The sequence below is a fragment of the Dermacentor variabilis genome, chromosome 11, assembly GCF_050947875.1.
Source record: "Dermacentor variabilis isolate Ectoservices chromosome 11, ASM5094787v1, whole genome shotgun sequence".
NCBI lineage: Eukaryota > Metazoa > Arthropoda > Arachnida > Ixodida > Ixodidae > Dermacentor > Dermacentor variabilis.
This window is the reverse complement of record NC_134578.1, coordinates 38849571-38867934: the sequence shown is the minus strand read 5'-3', so window position 1 is coordinate 38867934 and position 18364 is coordinate 38849571. Positions and strand designations below refer to the sequence as shown.

General features: G+C 45.2%; 1 protein-coding gene across 2 annotated transcripts in view; it reads right to left on the bottom strand.

Annotated features, from left to right (window-relative positions):
- Positions 1-18364, bottom strand: part of LOC142564325 (uncharacterized) — a 151877-nt gene that overhangs the window by 11179 nt on the left and 122334 nt on the right. For both annotated transcript variants that reach the window (XM_075675293.1, XM_075675292.1), the window contains exon 4: positions 11169-11226. In XM_075675293.1, coding sequence (XP_075531408.1) covers positions 11169-11226 — 58 coding nt within the window. The remainder of the gene's footprint in view (positions 1-11168; positions 11227-18364) is intronic.

Below are 18364 nucleotides of genomic sequence, written 5' to 3'. Positions count from 1 at the left end.
TTCAGTCGTTTGTTTATTTGAGCGACGACGAGGAAGTTCAAGCGGGCATTGCTTTCCCCGCGAATCGCGTGGTTTCGCCAGAGAAGGGAGAATAGATGACCGGCGCTTGACCACAAAGTAGGGAGGACAGTCCGTTCTATTTATGGCAACCGACGCTCAAAGCGTGACCACTCGTGTTGTTTATTTTTTGAAGCTGTGGCGCAGTGTGTAGAGTCATGGGACGATGGAACGTTAGGGATATAAAAAAAGGAAGGTTATTGCTTCCTGTTAGAGGGAAAGAGAGAGAGAGAGAAAAGACAGATAAGTGGAGGTGCCTGTTTCTATGGTTGGCACATCTCTTTTCCCAGAAGTGTAGGAGTGGTGTGTGTACACCACCACATGATTTTTTTTCCGGGAAAATATTGACTTGCTTGTGCTTCCGGGACCTTCAGGCGTGACCTGTTTCGGGAGGACGATGTCCGTGTATTGATCGCCGACAGTGGGCGACATACGGGAACGCAAGTTTGTCGCTTGCCAGCACTTCTGACATTGCTTGAGCTGCACTTCATTTACTAACTTATCGTTGATTTGCGACAAAACAAAAGAATAACAGGAGTTTTCAGCAACACCTTTATTTTTTTTTTCAGAACTGAGAACACGGCGGAGTGAGTGTAACACCATTCAATGAACATATCCCCGCTCAAATATTTGAAAAGGTCATAATGAAAGCAGACCTTATTTTATTTGGAGAGCATTTCTCTGAGGACTTTCGAGAAGCCTTCTGAAGACAGCTTTTTCTTTCAGCGGTGCGCTTATGGTTAAAAAAAATTAAATTATGGGGTTTCACGTGCCAAAACCCCTCTCTGATTATGAGGCACGCCGTAGGGGAGGACTCCGGAAATTTCGACCACCTGGGGTTCTTTAACGTGCACCTAAATCTGTGCACACGGGTGTTTTCGCATTTCGCCCCCATCGAAATGCGGCCGCTGTGGCCGGGATTCGATCCCACGACCTCGAATGCGCTTATGGTAACCCTTCAAGGTTGGCATCTGTCAAATACGCCGAAGAGCGGTAATTTCTAGGAATCCTGGACATTTCCTTTTCGGCCACTTGTCGAATTTATCAGCAATGCACCAGCGTATCTCAAAGGTGTCATATTCAAGGAACTGTATTTCAAAAGATCGGCTGAATTTTGACAACTTTCATTTAGCATCGTCGAGAGGATACTTCCTTCTAAGGAGATACGCAATTACGGCACTTAGTATTAACATCCCTGGGGCGGTATAACAGTTTTTTAAACAGGACCACAACACTGCTTACCCTAACTAACCCAACAAAAGACTCTCGCGCAGTAATTTATGATCATGAACAATTGCCCAATAACTGGCATCTATCGGCAGTCGCGTCAGCCTATGACGTCATAAGTGGGGCATCAAAGCGGGGGGGGTGGGTGTCTCAAAAGCAGCAAGAGAGAGAGCGATCTTTTCTGCAAGATTTTAGCCCCCCCTTGCTTGAAAGTGAATAAAATTTCACTCCCAAGTTCATGGCTGCATTGTCTACATATCGGTATTGTCTCACCGTGTTCAAGAAGGGACGCAATGTTTATACAGAAAAAGAGCAAGACGGTTATAATGCGTTTGTCACGTCTTTTAAACAATTTATTTGTGAATAAGTTTCTTGGTGTATAAGTTTATACGCCAGAAAACTTCTGTCTCTATTTTATTTAATCTATGGAAATGTCAAAAATACTGTTCCAGAACTCGCTATTTTAAAAGCACCGGCTGCATTTCAATCAATGCAATAATGTGCATCGATTGAGTGAAAAAAAAGGGGGAGGATTTGACACGTGAGGACGTGAAAAGGATGCACATGCAAAATAATGGCGTTATGCAACATAATGACAGAAGAGGCTCGTGTAGACGTCAGCGGCCGAAAATCGACGGAAGTAGCAAGTGTGCGCGCGTGGCCAAAAATGATCGAATGGTTCAAGGCTGACAGTAGGTGGACAGGCTTTTCACTTAAGAACGGATTGGTGCGATTCTGGCTTAAGTGTACTAGTGAGGCACTAAGGCTTCTCCTGTCTCTTCTTGGCCTTACTCCCATATGACGTCGCAATACAAAAAAGGGGACGTATGACGTAAGACGATGACGTATGACGTAAGGCGCTGACGTAGGAAAAAAATCGGCAGCAGGAACACCAATAGTGGCGCCGGAGCACATGTTTAAACAAAGTAGTAGTATGGACAATACTGGCAGGTTTATCGTGTTTGTGCAAGTTCTACGCACGGGGGCTGCGCCGATCGCATTAAGAAATGTGACGAACAGATAAACAAGCAACTGCCAGTGGCACAATTTGCAATTAGCTACTCGTGTACCTTATGGACTAATGATTTAGACGGACCAGCTTGCAGCACAAACCTCAACGTTCATTCAGGCAATAATTCGGCTATTCGGCTAAATAACCATTTCATTAGTACTTCAAGGCCTGTGTTGTGATCGCAGAATATCACGTGCCCATTAAGGAAGCAATGTCCATTGAGAAAACAATAATTACGCTGAAATAATGCAACGGCCGGCATTACCAAATTCTTACTGGGAGCTTACCACTGTCGTTGTAACGCAAAATGTAGAGTCATTCCATTCTACCGGTTCTATCATATGGGACAGGAACTTGGAGGCTAACACAAAGAAGCTCGAGAACAAGTAAAGCAGCACGCAAAGAGCGATGGAAAGATGTTAGGCGTAACATTAAGAGACAGGAAGAGATCGGCACATGTCTGCAACGCGGAATTGAACTTCCTCGCTAAGGAAGCACGTCCACGCATTTCATGATGAAGGCCGGACCCCGGCCGGGACTCAGAAAAATGTTTCGTTTCGTGTGCCCTATGGTTCAAGCCCCTACATGTATGTAATTTTTTTTGGAAATAAAACTGCTCGTGCTAGTTAGTAATTTTCGCTTGTGATTTGAATTGCTTTGCGCTGTCATTGAGACTGGCGACTGTATGGCATCTCGTTTCGACAGTCTTCTGGGACGCTTCCGAGCATTATCACTCGCAATAAAGTAGGCGCTAAGCATGACAGAAAATGATAAAAATACATTCTCTGTTCCCGCGACATGCAAGGAGCTTCATGGGGCTGGCAGCGGAGGCACCCAGTTCGATTCATTCAATTGCCTCTACAGCGAACGCGTCTGCAACAAAATAACCTGTATAACGAAATAGTGGCTTTGTCCCGGCTGCATGCCTGGTGTTTTGTAGGTATTGCATGTTTTGCGAGCACCTCGATAGCCATGCCGAACACAGCGAATTCGCCTGTACAACGAAGGAATTTATTCGTCCAGGACGGTTGGTTTGTGGCGCACCGGCTCCGCTGCTGCTGCCCCCACACGCCAATGAACTGCGCTCCCTGCTAGCGCAAACTGTGACTGTACGCTGTGTGACGTAGGATTGTACGGTGACACTGCGTAACACTAGAAACTCTTTGCGGGCTGCGTGACAGTTCCCGCAGATACAGTTCGTATGTATGTGCGTGTGTATGTGTGTGTGTGTGTGTGTGTGTGTGTAGGTTTTGTGTATTTTTTCATCCCTTTTTTCTCTCGCACCTATCGCATCCTTTGCCCCTCCCCAGTACAGTGTAGCCAACCACAGATAATCTTTGGTTAGCCTCCCTGCCTTTCCTTTGAATTTCCTTATGTCTCTCTCTCTTCTCTCTCTCTCTTCTAGCACCAACGGCAGCGCTTGCGACGTTCTTGACCAGCGTGCCGACGTCGCAGAGCGTTAAAGCCCTGTCACGCTGCTCCAGGAATCGGTGAATTCGTGCGCTGATTGTAATTAGAACTGAGGTGAAACAGCGCGAAAAAGACGAGGACACAAGGAAACAAATACATTTATACCTTTTTCAGCATAGGCATGCGCACACCAGTCGTAAAAACATCTGCAAATCAACTTAGCAGCGAGGACGACGGTAGACAAATACGTCACAGCTGGTGGCGACGTGGTTACGTAATCCTAAGTGGCGACCCACTGGGCCTTCGATTAAATCCAGGCCGGGAAGGACGCGAATGTCAACAAAAGCGACGATGGGGAAGAGTCTGTGCGCGAATAAAGAATTTAGAGGGGCATCGGAGGTGGAAGCAGAATTTGACGATTTGCAGTATTTTTCTTTTTTTACATTGCACCGCTCCCGCGTTTTTCCGCAGAGCATCCCGTGAGGCTCGGTGCAAGAAAGTTGGCTACAGCTGCACATTGCCTCAGACGAAGCATCCGCGAAAAATTGGCGGCTTTATTTATTTATTTAATTATACTATCAACCCTCACAGAGGGTCGTAACAGAGAGGACGATACAATTACATATACCAAATATGTACAATGTACGTAATGCTGTTTAATACTTGTCACTTCACGATGAAATAAGGTATTCACTTAAATGCTTTTCAGCCCACTTCCAGATTCACTGACATTTATCAAAATACGTACACTGAACATCAAGTCGCACATATCACTATCTCCCGTATTCTTACTTAACTATCCCTCCATATTCAGAAATGCATCTTAACTTGAAGCGCATGCTCGACTTCATATGAATGACGTCTGGCGTGAACCTTCCCAGGACATTAATTGAACTCCTTGGGCACGACTACGACAGGAGTTATTTAAATCGAGTCAGGGATGGGGGGGCTTTCAGCTAATATGCATATCTGAATACGGAGCTTCGTCTCTCTCGAATCCATACAAACTAAAGGGTTTCTCTCGGTGAACGTGCTTAGTGTCCTTTATCGTGAGCGGTATGATGTGCGGCATTTACAACAATGTGACCGCTATAATGAAGGATTTCGGGTGCTTCGTTATAAAGGCGTCTGACTATATTTCCAATTTTGTCATGAGCGAGTTAATTAGCGTTAGTATTGGTCAACAAATTTCGCGTACTACATACAAAATAATTGGCTTTATCCGGATTCGTCTTATTCGGGTTGGGTTCTACTTACGGCCCCGTTTTACTACATATAACGTGAGTTCATGCCGCAATGTATGCGACCGGCCTAGGAGCTGATCCATGACGCAAGTTCGCAGCAAAGAACCTATTGACCAGGGCGGGGGGAATGATAACGAAGGCATTGCATCTCATTGTTAACTTCTTTCCCGTCCTTGCCTATTTTTGCCACTGTAAGTTTGCATCTGTAGTTCATTCTTGTTAACCATGCCGGTTATGTTTAAAGTAATAATGTCTTTCTAAGTAATAATCTTTCTATGTAATGATGTCTATCTTTGCACTTTAATGTGTATTTCCTAAATACTGTGCACGACGAGTTGTCATAATCTGATACTTAATCTGGGATCTCCTGTCAGTAATGCATCAAAAGGATAGGGATCATGCGTCGGCAAACAAAAATCGAATATTTTACTTAAATGCAATGGAAAGCAATGAACTGCAACCGCAGGATAAGAAAGAAACAGTGAAGTGATAAAGAAATATTGAGCATGAGTAACTATATGAACATATCAGAAAGCAAGGAACCCGTATTGCAAAACTGTTATAGTTCAAATTGTAAGATTAGAAAGCAGCAAACGCCTACCATGCTTGGTATTTAAAACGCAAAAAAAGTAACAAAACAAGCCAAGAACTAGCCTCAGCGGACTCTCAAGGGATGTTACTTCCCTTGGCTCATTTACATACATTAATCGCTTGACTGCCTAATGCGCGCTCCACGACGAGAGCAAAAGATCACAGCGATATATATATATATATATATATATATATATATATATATATATATATATATATATATATATATATATATATATGCAGGCAACGCTTGCCTCTCTGGTGTCTCCGGTATTGTGTTCCGACTTCGCAGCACCACACTTATCGCGGTGCTTCCACACCAAAGCAAGGAAAGCGTCACTGAAGGAAAAGAAGTTCTGTTTTTTTTACATTACTGATATGCCAGTCGATTATAATAACGGACGACATGAAGGAGCGATTATATATCTCTAAACTGTGTTCGGTTCGGAGAAGGACACACCTACATGCGGCCTCCACGACGGCGATAGCAGTATCTCCTCACGCCATTGGTTCGTTTGTCGCCCCTGGAAAAGCGATCGAAGTCACCGCGATTTGTACGCTCGGGGCGAGTGAATTTGGTTCGCGGCGACAAGCAGCTTGCGATCGAAATGCATAAAACACTTTCATTATTCACGCACGTGCGTCGGCAATCCATTTTAACTCTTTCTTTTTTGCCTGGGCGTTTCGTCAATAACGAACGTGTTTTTGTTTTCACGCCAGTGGTGCATAGGCGTTCGCGTCTTTTGTCTTTGCAGCGACAGAACTTGTTCCCATTCTGGGCTGTCGTGCTGAGCACGCGATGAAGATTCACTGGCGTTCGATGCTTTCGGGGGTGCCAGGGTCGTCTCCAGGACAGCCAAGGACGCAGTGCTTCTGGAAATACTGCCGCGGAGGAAATGCGACGCCACCGTCTATGCGGGTTTCTGAAATGCAAGCTCGTGGACAACTCCGGTTTTCTTGTCGGAGTAGGGGCGAAACGAAGAAATGCTTTTACGAGACGACCGACCACTGGGTCAAACTGAATCGCATCTGTGGTGCTTGAGAAGAAATACTTGAATTTTACTAACTGCAGACAGTAGAATTTCGATTTAGGACCTTGGAAGTTTTTTGCGAGATTTCTGAAAGCTAGTTAAGTTTCAAAAAGACGGAAACACGAAGCTTACAAATCCGTAACTACGCACCAAAAAAAGCATGTCGCGGTTTTGTAAATTGCATCTGTTAGATCATCTAAAGCGCAAAAATTTGATACCCGAATTTACACCTCGCGTGAAATTGTTGCTTAGTTTTACGGGAGTTTTGAAAAGGTCCTACTCTCAAATTTGGGGAGGGTGTGTTTCAGGTTGGTGCAACACACAATTTCTTTCCCCTTTAGATGTTTTCTACGGCGGGTTCGCAAATTTTTAATATTGTTGTTTATTGCTCCCTGAGAGTTGTAAACTCTACAGCTGTATTCTATTTCGGAACTTTGCAATTTTCAGCAAATGTTGCAGAAACATCGACGGCCTCACTCAGAAATCTATTTTCTGTTGTCACGTCACTTTAACCTCTATTAAATGCAACAACCTTCATCAAATTCGGTGCAGTCGTTGCTTAAAAAAACGAGTTCTCCTGTACGATGTGTTAGGAGTTCCGGAGCTAAAGCTTCCAGGGACCTTGGCCGAAGACCTTTAGTGCGCACAACATAAGGCCACCAAAGAGGTAATGCTCTTTTTAAATGCAACACGAATAGATTTATCTCAATGCGCCATCGCAGAGTCGTCATCGCTGCTTCATGCTGAGTGCCTACTTTGGGATGCAAGTGTCGCGGCAATGTCGACTGACACCGGATCGAGACACAGCATATCGTACATAGCCAAGACAAGTCAACTTGTCGAAACGCTGGCTCCTGCGTTCACCTTGTTCTCGTTTTGCTCATAGCCGAAGCAAGGCAGACAGAAAGAGAAAGTCTCGGGATGGCTATATCAGGTAATAAATGAACGTTACTTCAGCAATACGGCGTGTAAAAACATTGCTCGAATGCTAATTGCATTGCCGTCGACAGTCATGCTGAGATGGGCCCTGCCTTAATTTATATATATAAATAAGTATACGGTCTTTGCTTTTCTTTTCTTTATTTCCTTTTGTATGTGTATATATTTAGGGTAGATCCTAATAGAAATCGAGTTGTGAGACAGCGCTCGTGCCGCGTATTTACTTCTTTATCGCATGTCCGCGCGCTGAGTTTTTGTAACCATGAATATATAAATAATCCATACGTCTCTACAGCAGATATCAAAACCCGGAGGGCAAAACTAGCAGGCAGAGGTAGTGTTCAATAACGTGGTGAAATACCGTGAATTCGGGATTGGTCGTTAGGCTCTGCCTAGGGAAGATAACGAGTGGCATATTAGATTTACAGACAGGCCGCCAAGAGAAGGGAAGTGCAGTCGACAACGGCAGATAACTAGGTAGCATGATGAAAAAAGAAAGCCATAAGACGAGGTCATCTTGCACAAGACATGGGTAATTGGATATCGATGGGAGAGGCCTTCGACCTGCAGTGAACATAAAAGAGGGACGATTTCCCTCTGCAATGCTTGGGACCCGGGAGAGCAAAAAATTAAATAAAGTTACAATCCTCTGGTTTTCCACAATGGCTCGCACCAGGCTATCACGATTCGGACACGCACCAGTCGTCTACGAGCGAGCAACCCGCGAACGCCAAGTGTATCTTACGGCCGGCATGTCGCTCGTAAATGAACTGAAAAATACGGCGAAGCAGAGGCGCGCACGAAAGAAGTGGAGAGTACGAGCACCAGCATTACTACTGGATGTCTCTGCAGTCACGTGGGATATCTATCGCCCTGACTGTTTCACGCAAAGGATTTCGAAAACATTGAGCACAACGGACTCCATAGTAATATCCCTGCGTGGTGCGTGCAGAATTCATAACTGTAATGCTTTGCATTCCTTACGCGAGTACATTCCCGCCCGACTCTTCAGAAAGAGAGATGAATGGTACGCCTCACAACAACTTGTTCCGAGGCGATCAAATATGTATGGAACATCGGTACGATACTCTCAAAGCAGAAATGCAGACGCGTAAGCGTAAAAGAACTTTGAGTTATTGCTTGGACAGGCGGTAACTGTCGCGCGAACCGAGTTCACGGGCCGGAAGAATGATGGCAGCCGTATGTATTGCAGATGAAAAAAAAAAGAAGAAAACAGGCTGTCAGTTCGCTGCTACATACACGGAGGGGAGCTGCTTCTGGGTTCACGTGTGCCTTTGTTCTTGTTTTTTTTATGGACATAGATAAAAACAAACAAAAGGAGTGGCAGTTGCCGTCTGCTGGCGATCGCTTGTGTATGTAGCTTGTGGTACCTGACCATTCGCTCGACTCGCTCTTCATTAGCATCCAAATTCTTACGAAGTGTTTTTTTGTTTGTTCGGTTGAGGCGCATAGCCGCAGTCTGCGGAGAAGCAAATGAAGCCACGCACATCGCTCCTCGTACGCAGATTGCAATAAAGGCGGTACACGGTTGGTTTTGAGGCGAATGACTTTCTTCGGCACTTTGTGTCTACGCTCCTTCCTTTCCTTATCTCTACTTTGTTACCACTTTACCTCCCCCTCCCCTCTCTCCCCAGTGTAGGGTAGCCAACCGGATCTTTTTCTCTGGTTAACCTCCCTGCCTTTCCCCTTTCCTCTCTCTCTCTCTCTCTCTCTCTCTTCGTCTGGTTTTCGAGCTGGTCGGCGGTCGGAGCTTCACCCCGGATACAAAGGCGCGCTCTTTCGCGAGCGGTTCGAGGGCCGTATTCGTTACCGAACCCCAACTGTCATATCTATTTAAGACTCATGTGCTTTCGCTCGAGAGCTATAGCGGCACCCTATCGATGCTGCGGTGAAGAGCTATGTCTATGCTACCGGTTTAGATGCGCTGCTTAACGGTGCCGTTTTTCAACAGAATAACGCAAGAAAACCCCAAACGCTACCAAAAATACCCTCGCGTGAGCATATATGCGCCTTGAAGTGCGTCATTAATTCCTTTGATAAAGGGAATAGCTTTTCAGAAGCGTTCGGCTATTCGCCTACATTGAGAATCATCCACGATGGCTTCTGCATAGTTTTATTTACATCATTTTTTTACAGCAATAGCTCTTGAAGTCTCGTCAGCAGTATTGCTGACCTCTATTACAGGTGTCGTCTTAGCTACGACAACCATGTACTACCCTTCTGTACGTGCACATATATACATACGTTTTGTTTTAGGAGGTCCACCTCACAGTTTCCTCACTCAGAAAACTGCGGATGGATAATTAAAATCTTTATTCTTCTTATAATGTACACAAAAGAAATGAATAAAAAAGAACTACACCTTGAACTTTTTTTTGGCGGAAGAAAAAATGAAGAAGCCGCCGTAACATTGCAACCAGCCTGGGGTGCCATTTTGGGCTCTGTCCGATTCCTGACGTATTGTCGAATTCACCATGTCCCATATCGTCAGCCTTGATTTCTGTTTCAGCAGATCAGGGGCTGCTCTACAATTTCGAGTACTCGGCGCTGCTTGACATGCACCCAAAAAGCCCGGCCGCCGAATGTTTTTGCATGCCGTTCTCGTCGACGTATGGTGGCAGGGACTGGGATTTGAACCCACAACCTCGTGTTCAGCAGCTGAACGCCACAACCGCTGAGCCGCTCCAGCAGGATTGGAGTTAAGTGAAGTGACGTTAGTTCGAGAGTACGGCCGTTGCTCGAAAGAATGGAGCACGCTACAACAGCATTTCGACTGGAGCCTGATACTCATGAGTTTGCCTCTGCACATCGCCATTAACACCTACAGGACCACAGCGCTTCGCCCAGGCGAAGCGTACAATATAGTGTCGGTATCATAGTGAGAGGGCTAACAGCTAGATCTACAGAGATTTAACACGCTTTAACAAAAAAACCCCCCGACTTTTTAGGGTTTTAGCAACCTTCTTAGTGAATGTTTTTGTGATCAATACAGATGGTAACTTAGCAGAAAATTGGGTGGGGTGGTGAAACTAGGAAACTTGCAGGGGCAAGTTGTAGACAGCTAGCGCGAGACAGCGGTAACTGGAGACCCTTTGGAGAGGCCTTCGTTCTGCGTTAGACATAAAATCACGCTGCCTCGGCTGCTGCTGCTGCTAATGATGATAATAATAAACAGCAAGTTGTCCTTATATAATTTTGCAAGGACTTTGGCTAAGTTCTGAGCCCCGGTACCATTTGATCCGAACGAAAATACGCGCCCATATTTGATGCTACATTTCAAGGAAAACCGAATAAATTATCAGTGAGCCATCTGGATACAACAAAGATGTTTTCCTTGGCGAAGCAAAGTTATCAATCCTGAAGTTGTTTTAGAGAATCCATGCTTCTTTTGTTTTCTTATACTGACCGCAGTAGCAGGCAAATTAAAGGATTACTTGAGAAAAATCATAAAAAAGACCGCTAGGAACAATGAAAACATAAAGAAAGGCAAAATACCGAGGAAGTGATCGTCATCATCACTCAGGGACTTTTCGCTAAAGGGGGAGTGTTTTGTGCCGTTACTTGGCGACCTTATCCCAACGAAAGTTTACCAAACTGCCAGGAAAGTATGTCACGACAAGGCCAAGGAAAACTCACTTTCGTGTGAAGAATAAGAGACGGGCCAGGTTGTCGTTGTAGTCGTCCAGGTCATCCCCTGCAAGTGGTCGAATAAAATCAATGAGGGAAATATTTATAAACTGCAGACATTTTTTTTATTGTTCCGAAGAAATAGAAGTCGTCATTGGTTTCGCAGATTTAACGGATGGTTTTAAGCACCACCTGCAGAGGCTGGCAGTGTCACTTTAAGGCCACACATTAACAATACAGCGCTCCAAATCTCGTTTTAACCAGGTTCTTCTGAGTAATTGGAAGGTACCACCTACTAAGCGGAAACTATGCGGAACTAATATCCTCTAACGTCGGCTTTTCCTTCGGTCGATCATCTTGCCACTGCTACTGTACATCACTCCTTAATCGTGTTCCAAATATGTTTCCACTTATTAAATAGAACATCTGAATCTCATTCCCCATAGCCTCAACTAAGGGAACATATTGGCAAGAGAGAGAGAGAGAATGAAGAGGAAAGGCAGGGAGGTTAACCAGATATGAGTCCCCGGTTTGCTACCCTACACTGGGGATTGGGGATAGGAGTTAGAAAGATGACAGAGAGGAAAAAGCTAAAAGAAACGAAAATCAAACACGCACACATGGAGGCACACACACAAAAGGCGTTCCAGTTAAAGTCGTTCACACAGGCCAGTAGATCTCAAAAAGCGCAATAGCGCTTGCACGGCCTTCTTCTGTGACGGTAGGTGGTTTCGCTGTTGTAGAATTCTTTTTTCGAATAGCGGTTGGTCGTCCACTTGGTCAAGTTCGTGGGGAAGGCATGCCCTCTGTGGACTGTACTGCGGGCAGGCACACAAAATATGGCCAATTGATTCTTCATGGCCGCAGTGGTCACAGGTTGGGCTGTCGGTCATCCCTATGCCGAATGCATAGGCTTTAGTAAAGACAACGCCCAACCAAAGTCGATATAAAAGCGTGACGACTCTATGGCGAAGCTGTGATGGCGCTCGAAGATTTGGTGTGGGATCAAGTGAGTACAGTCGCGTATTTCTTAAATGTGGCTCATTCCATTGCGACGCGGTGCACTGCCGAGCAAGTAGGCGGAGCTTCCGTGCTGCGTCAGTTCTAGAAAGAGGAATTGGGACGTGGCGCTCCTCAGTATGGGCTGAGCGGGCAGCGTGATCGGCCCGTTCATTGCCGATAATCTCGCAGTGACTTGGAAGCCACTGAAAGGTTATTTCATGGCCTGCATCACTTATATGTTGTAACGTCTCTGTAATGTTGGCAAAAATATTACGCTTACATAGGGGAGCTTATGCGGAACAAGATTAAATAACCAATTTTTGACACGGACGAGTGAAAGAACACCGGACAAGCACCACCTTTTCATGTCAATCGCAGTTCTCTCGCCGGTGCTCACTAAACACATTCGAAACGCGTTAGCTGAGAACTAGTACCGGTGAGCCGAATGTTCACGTAATATTAAAGGTTTCACTCTCGTCATGGAGAATGGCAGCACCGCGGCAACTACGCAAGCATCTCCAAGCCTCTTTGAGACCCAGAATCATAGAAGGCCTATGTGGCACGATTGTGGTTTGAAATCCTGACGCCGCAAGTTTCACTGCGGGTGTAATAGTTGGGGAAACGTTCGTGGTGAGCATACGAGGCTGGTGCTATCCTGCGTGCTTCGTTAAATTTTTTTTTCGCCCAATCTACGTTGTCAAGATATGAAGTAATTCTGAGTAAACTGCGCAAGGCGCGCTTTATTTAGTGGCAGCTTCCTGGGTTGGCACTGAGAACATTCCGGTGTTGCGGTTTTAAGAGGAGAGGCAAGGCCCATTGGATCAGGGGCTAATGGCGTGTAGAGTAACAAAAGCGTTGCTGTAGTTAGGACACAGTAAACCACTTTGTGGGGTCGTTATAGGTAGTTAGCGCCACAAACTGCGGGAAACGGCAGAACGCAGCTCCTCAGTGGTCAAGCCAGGGGTTTCAGTGATAGAAACGTTTACAGTCAGAAACAAGTGGCAAATCAACGGACGGAGGATGAACGTAAAATTAACCATTCCTACATGGCGTGACCTGTACAGCCTTAACGTGCAGACGATCATTTACCATAATTGTTTTCAAAACGAAACAACTTATCCCATCGATCCAATGGTTCCGCATAAGCATCGTCTGGATGCATTTAGCTCGATACCGGTGGGCTCAATATTAGTGCAGCACAGCTGCCAATCAAGGGCGGCACACGCCGATACACATGTTGTGTTGTGGATACTCATAAATGGAAAAGCCAGGGGCATTATGTTTTTTAGTTAGGCTTTTTTTCAAGTAACTGACGGCGCGGTAAAGAGAACAAAGCTAAGAAAAACTGCACAAGCGCTGCATTTTTTATGCATCACTAACAACGGTTGCACCCATACTTAGACCTTGTAAATTTTATTGCAGGTAAGATATGCGTATCATAAAAAAACAAATATGAGACCATCTGCTTTTTAGAAGCGCAAGCTTGGAAACAAAAACTAGAACAAGAGCACAAGCGCCAGCTTTAAGCTAAAGGTCTGCCCTGGAATTGTGTTTCACTAAGCGTACCAGCTGTACATGGGTCTGCAAGGCAGCTAACGTGGACAGAATTCAATCAGTATTATAAATCTAGCAATCTCATCAAAATAATTGAGTTATGCGCACTAGAACAATCTATTAACACAATGTCAATGTGACACTTCTTTCGCTTGGACAGCCGTTGAAGGCTGGCTCGGGCTATTTGAACCTTGCCTTCTGCATGTTACAAACTCCCCTTATTCTCGCGTTTCCAGGCCTAATGTTCCCTGCAAAGTTCGTGCTGCCGTGTTGTGGCGCGCACTCGTTTTCGCCCTTGCATCACTGATGGTTACACATTGTAGAATGTCAGCTCGTTCGTATACATGTTACCATCATGTTACCATACATGTCACCATACATGTTACATGTTACATGCCACCATCAGCGCCGGTGTCGCCATCTTGCAGCATTAAGTTCAGTCACAGTGCGTAAAGCTACTGCTGCAATGACAAGCCGTCTGGAACTTGGCTACTGGCGTAGAAGCATCGGCAGTAGCATTATTACGAATTCCATTGCGGCCTTTTTGTTTTCTTAAGAGGAGAACAACGCCAAACACGAAAACCACCTCTGACCATTTGCAGTTACACTAGACACCACGAGACGTCGCCATTAGTCCACGTTCTGCCATTAATGTCTTCGGATTTCCGGCATTGTGTAAACAGTGTTAAGTGCAGTGACAGGCCAAACTGCTACAAAGATAGTCGGCAAATAGATAAGCTGAGTTACAGTTCCGTTAAAGGTATGGAACATCGATCGTGAAAACGCGGAAATCGGGCTTCAATAATAAATGAGATCAAGCTCGGAAGCAATGTTTACTCTCTGTACGACGACATGCTCGTGTTAAGCACGCCGACAAATGAAAAAGCGACGGCGAAGAAAGTCACAAAAAGAAAGTATTCAAACACCGGAGGAACCCCAAGCAGCCATACTACACAAAGCTTACGCGTCACGCAATGCGATTAGATGGTCATTATGGACGTGTTTAGTTCGCTAGAACTACGATAGTGATGGTCGATGCGGAATAACTATCTTTGGCCGCTTTTTTTTTTGTCTCAGATTCACTAAAGCTAATGTCATTCTGCGAGCGTGTGCTTTCAGAATAACCACGCGGGAAAAGGTCGAGCTCGTTTGCGTGGGTGCCTCGATAAAATGTGCTGCCCTTGGCAACATCGTTAGAGGGTGCTATCGCGTGACGCTGCATGGGTCATGCGCCGTATCGACGGCGACGAGATAAAAGTGTTCCTTCCAGGGAAACGTCGTGATTGTCTGATTGTAATTAGTGGCTTGTAACTGGCTGAAAGTAAAAAAAAAAATAAGAACGAATAATTCGGCACTCAATTTAGTAAGCCAGTCGCACTCCCGGTAAGTGGAGGTAGTTGTTCAGAGCATAGATATATCACGGAATGGGGGATAACAGTATAAAACCAGGGAAGCATGTTGAAGCATCTTGCAACTGCTTCTAATAACAATTAACAGGTTCCAACATAAATTCATTTGAGTGGAACATTTTTGCAAAACATGTACCGCTTATGTTGAAGAACCTATGCGTACCCAGGATAAAAGTGCACGTTTGAAACCCACTAACGAGCAGTGCAGCAAATCGGCATCTTGTTGTGTTTTTCTTTTCAAATTAAATCAAACAAAATAAAACAAAATTACCTTATGTCCCTGGCAGAAGGAACGAGTCGCCGCGGAAAGCTGCCGATTTCAGCAGCTACACGAAGAGGCAGCTCCGATTCGTGGCGGCAACAAACGCTTATGCGGTACAGACGAGGAACGCATTCACGAAAGGCCTTTCATGAACAAAACCTTATATGGCAATGGTACAAACACTCTACTCTAACACAACGCATCACCGTTTTACCAATGCACACGGCCATCTAAACTTGAAGTAGATTTCGCCGCAGTGCGCGGATTTGCTGAGGCGGAGTACATCTTGCTGCGACTACGGAGGAGGCAAAATGGGAGAGAGGGCGAAGGGGGGTGGGGGGTGTTTTCGAGGGTGCGCGACCGGGTGCGGACTCTTCTCGGGACATGTCGGCGCGCCCAATGCCGTGGGCATTCGATCGATTCTTTCCGCATTTGGGACGGCGACGAAAGGCGCGGTCGTACCCAAGAGGGGACTCGGGCGATGACGGCGTGCGTTTCGCCAGTTGTACGAATGTTGCGGCGACATTCGGGCGGGGGGTATGCTGGGACAACGAACACGCCACGGAGCACTCTCCGGCGGCTGGTCGTACCGGCGCCACTGGTTTTAAACGTCCCAACAAAGGAATCGAACTTGGCGTGCGACGAGATGGACAAAACAACAGTGTCGCTTGTTGTTGCAGGCGGCGCCGGGCAGCTAGAGACGTGAAAAAAGCCCGATAATGGAGCCGCGTTGTGCAAGTTTCTGTGTAGCTGACTTTCTGGGTGCCTGCGATATTACACGCGGAGGGAGGGACGTATTGGAACAATACATCCTCGCGTACAATGGGGATGCGCTCACTGTGACGTAGTTATCTCTTAGCTGCTAAAACTTTTTTATCAAATAGCATAACATTATATTTTGCTTGTTTATATTATCTTCTAATGCAGAATACTCTTGCCTTCTAAGCACTGTACTGTGTTGTTTTACTGTCAGATTATTGAGTGCGTAACACGCACGTATTTCTTTTTATACTTTTTTTGTGCGCTGGCACTTCGAAATGTTGTTCTGGTACTTGATATTACACAGCGTTGTGTCAGGTGATCAAAGTGCGACCAAATGATTCCAAGGACGTGATTAATTTTTAGGTTATCAGTACTATGAATCTTGCTATCGTCCCCCCCTCCCCCCCGCCTCTTTGATATAATGGAATACCCCTGGTGCCCTATAAGGTATTTTAAAACAAACAAGTTCATGCCTTTCCAGCCCATTACGCCTAGAATCCCGCAGCCAACACTTGTATTTCATTTTTACCAGGAGATGGCGGCAAAAATAAACAAATACAAGTTAGTACATATCGAGGAGCTGGTCTTTGCATAATATTGCAAGGAAATACTGCGCGAATGTAAAGGAAGAGACACCACACAGGAAGACGCGCGGAATGAGTGTAAGCAGAGGACATGTACTAATTTTATTAAAGCAAGAAGAAAAGACCCTCAGGTACGCTTTTTGTCCAAACAACAGACGAATGGGCTAACAGGAAACGGGTAAATACTCAAAAATTAAAATTATTGCGCGACATTCTATTGCAACCGTACGTGGCTGTTTGAAAAGGCTATTTGCGAGGTGAAAAGCCGCATCGTTGTGTAGCACGCACAAGTTTTTCCAGTTTGTTTCCTAATTAAATAAACTTCCAATACTTCCCCTGAATGTTCCCGTTTCGTTTTTTTTATTGTGGGATAGAAATTACCTAAAATAGTGATTCGCACTTGCAGGTCACGCAGTTAAGAGGCAAATTTTTCCTTTCGTACGAGCCTTCACGGTCAGCTTCCGTTGATTTACACCGCGTAAACCCCCTTACGCGTTGACTTACAACACGTAAATCCCCTGCTCTTCCCCCCTCCCCCAAGTTAGGCCTACGTGTAGACTTTCGCTCACTTCGATGGGAAGAAAAACAAACAAACTAAAAAACAGGGGCAAGAACTCGGGCTCCGCTGCTCGAACGGATACATCCTGGAATTTTCACACTGTGCAATCCTTTAACCCCACCGCGTATCTTAACAGGACAGAGCTGCCGGGCAGGAATTTCTAGCAGGCGTTTCAATCTGCGCATTGTCCTCTTATACCTGCATGCTGAAGATTTACCTGCCCAAGCTTCTTATCGCTATAAACACTTCGAGGTCAGATTTATTAAACGGCTAGGAGTTGCACCAAGTGACGTTCCAGTTAGTTTACCGCTTCTGTCGATCACAGTGCTTGCGATGGAAGACTCGAAGGCACTAATGTGGCGAGTTTCTGTCTAGCTGCAAGGCTAACTGTTGTGAATTAGGCAGATTTCTGCGGAATCGCTCTGTATCCCGTCCAGAATGGATTTACGGGTATAACTAAAGGGATTCATGATGCACACGCTAATGCCTTTCATGTATGTAAAACAGTGTTCCATTAACATTATATGTGTAACACTGTTCAACGTAAAATAAGTGAAACGCAGTTTTTTACGCACACGGTCTACAAAAAACGTTCCACTTATTAAGTGGTATGTACTTTGGGGAAAAATATTAAGGCTGATATTTATGGGAACTCGTGTGAAGATTCTTTTAAGAACTGAAACTGAGACGTACATTAACATGTGAAACACAGCTCTTCTAAGTAGAACGTGTTCTACAAGAATGGTTCCTCCTTAGGCGGAACATATGTGAAAAAAAATGAACATTGACACGTATGCAAACCCACGTGGGGTAGCTTTATGCCACATGAACTGTAAAATTATTTAGATCCCTGAAAGGGAGCGACGGTGTAAATCTCTCTATAATTAACACCCTTACTGCTTTTTAGGTGAAATGGTGTAAGTGACAGACAGGTTTAGAGCTTTATTTACTTTTAACGGATTAAAATATATTTCAACGCGCAACGATAAAACCTCGTGGAGCACTTTCCTCCGCTCTGCTCCTTTAAGTGTTTCTATGTGTCTGGGCACCTATATATAGCACGAACTGAGATC